General features: G+C 36.0%; 2 protein-coding genes and 2 pseudogenes across 2 annotated transcripts in view; all 4 read left to right on the top strand.

Annotated features, from left to right (window-relative positions):
* The window catches only part of LOC109124796 (serine/threonine-protein phosphatase PP1 isozyme 3), a 2874-nt gene extending 1706 nt beyond the window's left edge, over window positions 1–1168 (top strand). Inside the window, exons 3-4 of the mRNA XM_010475346.2 lie at window positions 616–825; window positions 926–1168. Of these exons, the coding sequence (XP_010473648.1) occupies window positions 616–825; window positions 926–940 (225 nt within the window). The 3' untranslated portion in view covers window positions 941–1168. The remainder of the gene's footprint in view (window positions 1–615; window positions 826–925) is intronic.
* On the top strand, window positions 1584–4341 carry LOC104754171 (annotated as a pseudogene).
* LOC109129605 lies at window positions 4349–5109 on the top strand (annotated as a pseudogene).
* Window positions 5570–7056, top strand: LOC104753068 (serpin-Z1-like). Its single transcript, XM_010475345.2, has 2 exons — window positions 5570–5992; window positions 6113–7056. Exons 1-2 carry the CDS (start codon window positions 5600–5602, stop codon window positions 6833–6835), a joined length of 1116 nt encoding a protein of 371 aa, XP_010473647.1. The 5' UTR covers window positions 5570–5599; the 3' UTR covers window positions 6836–7056.

The following is a 10117-nucleotide window of genomic DNA, read 5'->3' as shown; positions in this document are numbered from 1 at the left end:
AAGCAGAGTGTAGAGACCATATGCCTTCTTCTTGCTTACAAGATCAAATACAAAGAGAATTTCTTTCTTCTACGTGGCAACCATGAGTGTGCTTCTATTAACCGTATTTACGGATTCTACGACGAGTGCAAGAAGAGATATAGCGTTCGAGTTTGGAAGATTTTTACTGACTGCTTTAATTGTCTCCCTGTTGCTGCTCTTATCGATGAAAAGATCCTCTGTATGCACGGCGGGCTATCCCCTGAGTTGAAGCACTTGGATGAGATCAGGAACATTGCTCGTCCTATTGACATTCCTGACCATGGGCTGCTATGTGATCTCTTGTGGTCTGATCCTGACAAGGATATTGAAGGATGGGGAGAGAATGACAGGGGAGTCTCTTACACTTTTGGGGTTGATAAAGTCTAGGAGTTTCTTCAAACACATGACCTTGACTTAATTTGCAGAGCTCATCAGGTGATGTTTTGCTTGCTTGAGGAAAACCCCTTTTTAGACATGTATCTGTGGCATTTCAACTTCTCAATCATAGTGCTACTCAAAGCTTATTATTATGACTTACTAATTATCGACGAATACTTTAACCCATTGAAGTTTGATTGTTTTTTTTCACTTTAGGTTGTGGAAGACGGGTATGAATTCTTTGCAAATAGACAGCTAGTAACGATATTCTCGGCCCCGAACTACTGTGGAGAGTTTGATAACGCAGGAGCAATGATGAGTGTGGATGATTCCTTGACTTGCTCATTTCAGATCCTTAAAGCATCTGAGAAGAAAGGAAATTTCGGATTTGGCAAAGCAGGAAGGAGAGGAACCCCGCCTCGCAAGGTGAGATTGTTTAAAGCATCATACGATACAGCAGTTATTATACTCAGTTTTATTAGGGGCCTTTCTCCTTACGCATCTCATTGTTTTGTTTTCTCTTTAGGGTGGAAAAGGCTGAAGAAAAATCCCATAAACTCTGTTTTGTGTGTTCCATGTTTCTTGGTTCAAGTCACTTGCTTGAGCTGAAGTGTTTATCAAACTGTCTTCTTCTTCCTCTGCTCTGGATCACTTTGGCAAGGGGTAATTCTGTCTTTACCCTTGACTACTCTGGATCACTTTACATGTCTATGAGCTATGTGAATCTGAGATATATTCTCTGTGAGATACACATTTTATGTTGTTTTTTGTCAAAACATTTAAATGAAAAATTATAATGTTCCTCGTCACTTGGAAAAAAACGGCACGTTGTTTCGTTTATTAGCAAAACCCTAGTTCTCTATCTTAGAAACTAGGTGTCTTCTACCTTCTGCACACACAAATGATATCTCAGAAGAACTAGACGGAAAACGTAAAAAGATGATAGCTCAACGATTCGCAGTAGCAAGTTCCTTTCTTTTAAGGATGAATCCAAGGATGACCTTTGTTTCAAGGTTGAATCCAAAGATGACTATACAAAACCTTAGCATATCGTCGAAAACACCAGAAGATCCTTCCCAAGTAATCCCAAGTCCCTCTCTGTCAAAGATCGATCTGCGAAAAGCAATAAAGAAGCGAAACGACGAAGATTTGGTCCTTACGGCGGGTAAAATAATAGCTTCAAAAGCAATAAACTCTAACTTCATATTTTCTCCGGCATCAATCAACTCCGCCTACACAATGATGGCTGCCCGCTGCGGCTCTATCTCCGACGAGCTTAAAGCTGTCTTCAGCGAGATCGCTACGGTGGTTTTTGCTGACGGCAGTGGGAGCGGTGGCCCCAAAATCTCGTCTATTAATGGCTTTTGGGTGGAGCAAACACTCCCAGTTGATCATTCGTTTAAGGATCTGATAGAGAAATCTTTCAAGGCTACTGACGCTCAAGTTGATTTCCGATGCAAGGTAACGTACCCCCTAGCTACTCCGTTTTCTAAATTTAACGGATATAACCTGTAAATATATTTATGAAAGTTTACATGATCATATATGGTTTGGTTTCTTAATTAGGGTTTAGAGATTTATAAATAAAGATTGTTTGTTCTTGAATACAAACTGTTTAACCATAAGTCTATAACAAATCCTAAAACCCTAAAGAAACCTTAAAACCAAATAATGAGATTATTATGAGACAATAAGGAAAAAGTCTTTAATGTTTCAATGTTTAGGAACAAAAAAAAAAAAAATTCATTTTACTGACATGTTTTATTGTTATGAAGGCTGAAGAAATTTGTCTCGAGGTGAATAAATGGGCTGCAGATCAGACAAATGGTCTCATCACAGACCTTCTTCCTCCTGGATCAGTTAGAAGCGAAACCAATGAGGTTTCTGGAAACGCATTGTACTTCAAAGGAGCTTGGGCTCAACCATTTCAGAAGTGGTGTACAAAAAGTTTCACCTTGTCAATGGCTCGTCAGTGTCTGTACCATTTATGAGCAGCAAAGAGGACCAATACGTTAAGGCTTCCAATCGTGAATTCTCAATGTATTTCTATCTGCCCGACAAGAAAGATGGATTGGATGAACTCGTGAAGCAAATGTCATCTACTCCTGGTTTCGTGGATAAACACATTCCGTATCACAAAGATAAAGTTGATAACATCATTATTCCAAAGTTTAAAATCTCTTTTCATGTTTAAGGCTTCCAAGGAAGAAGAAAAGCTTCATATTTACCATAGTGCTTGCGTCGAGATCGATGAAAAAGGTGCAACAGCTGCTGCTGCCACTGCTATGGTGCGATACAGCTTTTGTAATCGTCCTAAGATCGATTTTGTGGCTGATCAACCATATTGTTCGCTGGTCAAATCTTCGTTCAAGACACTTTGCTTGAGTGTTGAACTTATCAAACTTCGGTAAGGGGTATTTTATGTCTTTTCTCTTGACTTTTTTTTTTTCCTGAAATATCTGACTTTTATATCAGTTTCGTGTCTTGTGTTGATTAAAATGAATAACTGAAATGAAGATATTCTCGGTGAAAAAAAAGAAAGAAAGATATTCTCGATGTGATACACATACACTTCATGTTGTTTTGTAAAAAATTAAAACATTTAAATGTAAATCATATAGTCACGGCACTTGGATAAAACGGCACGTTGTTTCGTTTCAAAAGTAGACATTATCGATCAGGTCGAGAATCGCAAAACCCTAGTTCTATCTTTTATCTTCAATATATTATACTTATACATCTGCGCACACACATGATAGCTCATAAGAACTCGACGGAAAATTCGAAGTAGGAAGTTTATTTGTTTCGGGGATGATTCCAAAGATGACATTTGTTTTAAGGATGATTCCAAAGATGACCTTTGGTTCAAGGATGAATCCTAAGATGACAAATATACAAAAACTTAGCATATCGTCAAAAACAGCAGATCCTTCTCTCCTAAAGATTAATCCAGAACCGAAGCAAAACACAAGTAATCCCAAGTCCCTCTCCGTCAAAGATCGATCTGCGAGAAGCAATAAAAAAGCGAAACGACGAAAGATTGGTTTAGAGATTTATATATAAAGATTGTTTGTTCTTGAATACAAACTGTTTACCCATAAGTCTATAACAAATCCCAAAACCCAAAAGAAACCTTAAAATCAAATAATGAGATTATTAGTATAAGATAATTAATGAAAAACTCTTTAATGTTTCAAAGACACAGTTCAATGTTTAGGAAAAAAAAAAACAAATTCATTTTACTGACATGTTTTATTGTTATGAAGGCTGAAAAAGTGCTTCGTGAGCTGAATAAATGGGCTGTAGATCAGACAAATGGTCTCATCACAGACCTTCTTCCTCCTGGATCAGTTACAAGCAAAACCACTGAGGTTTCTGGAAACGCATTGTATTTCAAAGGAGCTTGGGTTAAGAATTTTCATAAGTGGTGTACAAAAAGCAAAAAGTTTCACCTTGTCGATGGCTCGTCAGTGTCTGTACCATTTATGAGCAGCAAAGAGGACCAATACGTTAAGGCTCACAATGGTTTCAAGGTCCTGAGGCTCCCATACCGAAAACGCGATGATGATACCAATCGTGAATTCTCAATGTATTTCTATCTGCCTGACAAGAAAGATGGATTGGATGAACTCGTGAAGCAAATGTCATCTACTCCTGGTTTCATGGATAATCACATTCCGAGTCACAAAGTCAAAGTTAGTGATTTCAGAATTCCAAAGTTTAACATTTCTTTCATGTTTGAGGCTCCGGGAGATGTTTCAATGTACCATAAAGCTTGTGTTGAGATCGATGAAGAAGATTCAACTACTGCTGCTGCTACTTGTTATGCTGTGCAAGTAAGTTATCGTATTTATACTATGATAGATTTTGTGGCTGACCATCCATTTCTTTTCTTGATTAGAGAAGACAAAACCAGGGACTATTTTGTTCGCTGGTCAAATCTTTGAACTCATGGGCTGCATATCACACCAATAATCTCATCAAGAATCTTCTTCCACCTGGATCCGTCACCAGCGAAACCGACAAGATTTACGCAAATGCATTGTGTTTCAAGGGTGCTTGGAAAAGACCATTCAGAAAGTGCAATACAAAAAACAAAAACTTTCACCTTGTGAATGGCACATCAGTCTCTGTCCCATTCATGACCAGCTATAAGGACCAACACGTAAGAGCTTATGACGGTTTCAAGGTCCTCAGGCTCCCTTACCAACGAGGCAGTGATGATACCAATCACAAATTCTCAATGTATTTCTATCTTCCGGACAAGAAAGATGGATTGGGTGATCTCTTGGATAAAATGGCATCTACACCTGGATTCTTGGATAGTCACATTCCGAGTTACAGAGTTGAGCTTGAGGAAGTTAGAATTCCAAAGTTTAAGATGGAATTTGGTTTTGCTGTTAATCGCGTTTTGAATCTACTTGGTCTTGGACTGCGTTCAATGTCAATGTACCGTAAAGCTTGCGTCGAGATTGATGAAAAAGGTGCTGTAGCTGCGGCCGCAACTGCTGATATGGAGGAGGACGGTTGTGCTCTTGATATGGAGGAGCCTCCTAAGATGGATTTTGTGGCTGATCATCCATTTCTTTTCCTTATTCGAGAAGACAAAACAGGGACCGTTCTGTTCGTTGGTCAGCTCTTCGACCCTTCGAAATTAGTCTAATTCGGACTCAGATGATTGATTATTAACCGCGTTATGGTTTGGTCGAATGGTGGATTAGTTAACTGAGTTTTTGTTTTATGGTTTTGGCAAAGTTCACAGGTTCTGTGAAACTATAGTTCAGTTAAAAACCGAAATTGATGGAGTTGGTTCTCGCTAGCTCTGTTAGTAAACTTTCATTGATATCTAAAGATTTTTCCATTCCATTATGTTCGTTGGGTTTAATTATTTCGATTAATAATTGAGAAAAATACCCGAAATAACAATAATACTTTAATAACAATATTTTCCATAATTAATTCGACAAAACAAAAAAAACAATGTAGCGTTATTTTGACGACATTTTAAGCAAATAAATAAAATGTAGCGTTACTTTGTTCTATTTTTATTTTTAAAAGTAGCGTAATATTGAAGCTTTCAAAGAGTAGCGTCATTGTGAAGTTGAAACTTCTACTATAAATACACACGTAAGTTATGACTTCTGAGTCACGGAGTTGCATATCTCTCTTTATCTCTTTCGCAGCAAGGTCAAAGTCAGCCATGGACGTGAGAGAAGCTATGAAGAAGCAAAACGAAGTCGCCATGTTCCTTTCATGGCATCTCTTCTCTACTGTAGCCAAACACTCTAACAGCGTTTTCTCGCCGGCGTCAATCAACGCAGCGTTCACCATGATGGCTTCTGGTCCCGGCAGTTCTGTGATTGCCGATAAAATCCTCTCCTTCCTCAGATCTTCTTCCATCGATGAGCTTAACTCTGTCTTCAGCGTCATTGCTACCTTCGTCTTCGCTGACGGTAGTCATATAGGCGGCCCAACGGTCAAAGTTGTGAATGGCGCCTGGATCGACCAATCATTATATATAGATCCATCTACGAATAATCTCTTCTACAACTTTTTCAAAGCTGTTTTGGCTTCAGTGGATTTCAAAACAAAGGTACTCTATAAACTATAGTCCCCTGTTTGCTCTGTTTTTGACTTATTATGAAACTAGTCTAGTATTGATATAGGCATATAGCTTTTGGTTCTTAATGATAAATTTGTTTTTTTTTTTAAGGCTGAAGAGTTGCGTATGGAGGTGAATGCATGGGCTTTACATTACACCAATGGTTTCATTAAAGATCTTCTTCCTCGAGCAGCCGTTACAGACGAAACCATCTGGATTTATGGAAACGCATTGTACTTCAAGGGAGCTTGGGAAGATAAATTCCACAAATCAATGACGAAAGACCAAGACTTTCACCTTCTCGATGGGACCTCAGTTTCTGTGCCTTTCATGAGCAGCCATAAGGACCAATACATAAAGGCTTATGATGGTTTCAAGGTCCTTAAGCTCCCATTTCAACAAGGCCTTGGTGATACCAGTGGAAGTTTCTCTATGTACTTGTATCTCCCTGATGAGAAAGATGGTTTGGATAATCTTGTGGAGAGAATGGCGTCAAGTCTTGGTTTCTTGGATAGTCATATCCCGACTCAAAAAGCTGTTGTTGGTGAATTCAGAATCCCAAAGTTTAAGATCGAATTCGGATTCTCGGCTTTAAAGGTTTTCAATATATTAGGATTGGATAGGGTGGAAGTGTACCAGAAAGCTTGTGTTGAGATTGATGAAGAAGGTGCTGAAGCTGTTACTGCAATTGCTGTTGTTGGAATCTTTGGATGTGCTTTGGTGAAGAGGATAGATTTTGTTGCTGATCATCCATTTCTTTTCATGATTAGAGAAGACAAAACAGGAACCCCTTTGTTTGTTGGTCAGATCTTTGATCCTTCTAAATCTTCTTAGACTCCGGAGTTAAAACCTTGAGTCTAAGGTGGCTGGTTATATAGTTCGATAGGAAAAAGTTTATTCGACTTGAATCCTATGTTTAGATTTGGTTAAGACCGGATCACTTTTTTTATTCGTTAATGATGAGTTGTAGTTTGAGTATTTTATTCTTATAGTTTGAGTCTCAATCATATGTTTAGTTGTTTCTTCAGTTTTAAATTTTACTCTGTTACTCATAACCGTCTTAGAAAATAAACCGGATTGTCACCAAATCAAACCGATCTAAATGTTTCTCACACTATACTTTTCCCCCTCATACATGTTCTGATATATTTGTAATTGAAGTCAAAGCACAAAGTTATTCATCTCAATTCTCAATAAACATAAAGCATCTATGATCTCAGTTTTGTTCTATACATTTATCTCTTTTGGGAGATGCAAGGGGTTCAATGGAGTGATTAAACAATACTGTATATAATTAAGTATATCACCACTAAATAACATTTAATGTACACATCAGAAACTCTGGCTAGCTAGAAACTGAAGTTACCTAAGGAGAGGACTAAAAGTCTCCATAAGCTTCTCAAAAGGATGATAGTGATCACCTTGGTAGGTCCTTACGTCGATGTTTGCCTACATATTTTACTTGTTAGTCAGTGAAAACAGTTTTCTTCGTTTGATAAGATTCTTTAATTTGACTCTCTATCTATGGAATCTACTATTCATCTGATAGAAAGAACTAAAAGAAGGTATAGTACCACAAAAGTAGCCTCTGTTTCTGTTAACCAACCAAACAAATCAGAGGAAGATAGAGAAGATATCAAACTCAAATACTCAATATACCTACCAGACTTACCGAAGAATCCTCAACCGAATGGCTTCAAACTTTACATCGCTATAGAAGAATAGACCATATATTTTTGGAGTCAATAAACGTAACTAAGAAATGGGTATGTGGAAGACTTGTTAATGTCACAAAAGTAGCCTTACTTCTTCTATCTATTGGACATGCGGTAATGTCATAGTGATTTAGCAAATGATATCATATTTGTTAAATATTTAGCTCTTTAATTACATAGTTGGACCGGTCTAAATGAAGCATGTGTATTACTTTTAACAGCTTTTACTTGACCGTTCACTTTTATAGTTTTAGCGGGAAATGTTTTGGTCAGATCGGCCCTGTCAAAAAAAAAAAAAAAAAATGTTTTGACATTCACACAATGACGCCAAACATTTTCTAAATTTAAAAATGGTCCAGTAAATGTCTAAATATATATGATCGTTCACCTAAAAGGCTAAAACTAAACAATCAATTTACAACAAGGAGAAAATTAGACACAAATCATTGGAATAAACATAAGTATCTATAATCTCAATTTTGTTCTATACATTTATCTCTTGAAAGATGAGGGCTCGATAGAGCGATTAAAGCATAATTAAATAATTACACCAACTAGTTAACATTCAAATCACAGATCGATTGCTCAACTCTGGAGAGGAACTGAAGTTGCCTAAGGAGAGGACTAAGAGTCTCCATGAGCTTCTCACAAGGATGGTTATGAACACCTTCGTAGGTTGTTACAACAACGTTTGGATCTTTTGCTAATCTCGACCAAATTTGTACAATAGATTGCTCATCTTTCCTAGTTTTGCAGCGAGAGTGAATTCAATATTTCTAAGAAGGTGATACATTAGGTCCAGATGTTGCTATCACTAAAACATTTGTTGTTCCCCTAATAATGCATATCATGAATACTTTCTTCCTTGTTTTGCTTATTTTGTATATAGAAAATGTGCTTCTCCACTGATAGCTCTTGTCACAACACTACTTTGACTGATTCATTTGTATGTAACTAAAGGTTTGTATATTCGCATATGGTCAAATGGGGTCAGGCAAAACCTACACAATGATGGAAAGGCCACGACAAAAAGGACAGCTCTCTCGATCTCTTGAACAACTCTTTTGAAACCAGTGAGTCTTTGGGTGCACAAGGCTGGAAGTACAAGTTGCAAGTTTCAGTGTCGGAGATATACAATTAGAAGATTAAGGACTTGCTTCTCGCAGCCAAGAAGACAAATCTTAAGAAGAAGAAGAAACGATTCATATCGCTGAGTAGATGATCCATACACTACAAAAAAAATGAGTGTATTGTATCACTTAAATTATATCACAAAATTAAGTAATGTTGTTTTAAATTAGTTATTTTAAAATGAAACAAGTAAATTTGATTTTGCATCAGTTATTTAAGTGATGTTTTAATTAACTAATTTGACATCAATTAAATAAAATTGATTTAACATTTATTCGTTTGTATCACTTTTTTAAAAAATGATATAAATTATATATTCACATCATTTAGATAATTGATGAATGTATCAATTTTTAATAAATTCACTTTTTAATATGATACACATCAGTAAAAACTGATGATAATTTACACTAGGGAGAATTAGAAGTCAATTATGTAAATTGTTTTACATCATCATTTAATTTTCAATAAAAACTTATTTATTTATTGTCAATAAAAAACTAAAGAAAGAATTAATGAATTAAAATAAGTACTTATTTTCTATTTGTCAATAAATATTTTATTTTTTCGTTGGTAATTAAGGAGGGATTTTTACAATCCCACATCGACAACTTCCCAAGGAGTGGTGAGAAACTATCTATTATAATTACTTAAACCTTGCTAATACTTAAGTTTAGTAGAGATAACAACTAATTGTAGGCCCCATTATAAATATAGTAGAAATAATATATAATATAAATTATTAATAGAATATATAAACAAATATGATTGAATTTATAAATAATTAAATATTATACTACAGAAAAAAAAATCATATAGTTTATAATAATATTGATTTTAACATCATGCTTTTAAAAAAAATGTTTTGAAATTCACACAATGACGCCAAACATTTTCTAAATTTAAAAATGGTCCAGTAAATGTCTAAATATGATCGTTCACCTAAAAGGCTAAAACTAAACAATCAATTCACAACAAGGAGACAATTAGACACAAATCAAAAGCAAACACAAATCATCGGAATAAATATAAACATCTATGATCTCAAATTTTTTCTATACATTTTATCTCTTGGGAGATGAGGGCTCAATAGAGCGATTAAAGCATAATTAAATGATTACACCACTAGTTAACATTCAAATCACAGATCAGAAACTCTGGAGAGGAACTGAAGTTGCCTAAGGAGAGGACTAAGAGTCTCCATGAGCTTCTCACAAGGATGGTTATGAACACCTTCGTAGGTTGTTACAACAACGTTTGGATCTTTTGC

This window comes from Camelina sativa, chromosome 16 (assembly GCF_000633955.1).
Source record: "Camelina sativa cultivar DH55 chromosome 16, Cs, whole genome shotgun sequence".
Taxonomy (NCBI): Eukaryota; Viridiplantae; Streptophyta; class Magnoliopsida; order Brassicales; family Brassicaceae; genus Camelina; species Camelina sativa.
This window is presented reverse-complemented; position numbering and strand designations above follow the sequence as displayed.

What these genes read in the sequence shown, in the direction of transcription:
- LOC104753068 (XM_010475345.2), top strand. Translation starts at nt 5,600, where the DNA reads ATGGACGTGAGAGAAGCTATGAAGAAGCAAAACGAAGTCGCCATGTTC. An exon ending in CAGTGGATTTCAAAACAAAG is followed by an intron (nt 5,993 to 6,112) that starts GTACTCTATAAA and finishes TTTTTTTTTAAG; the next exon opens with GCTGAAGAGTTGCGTATGGA.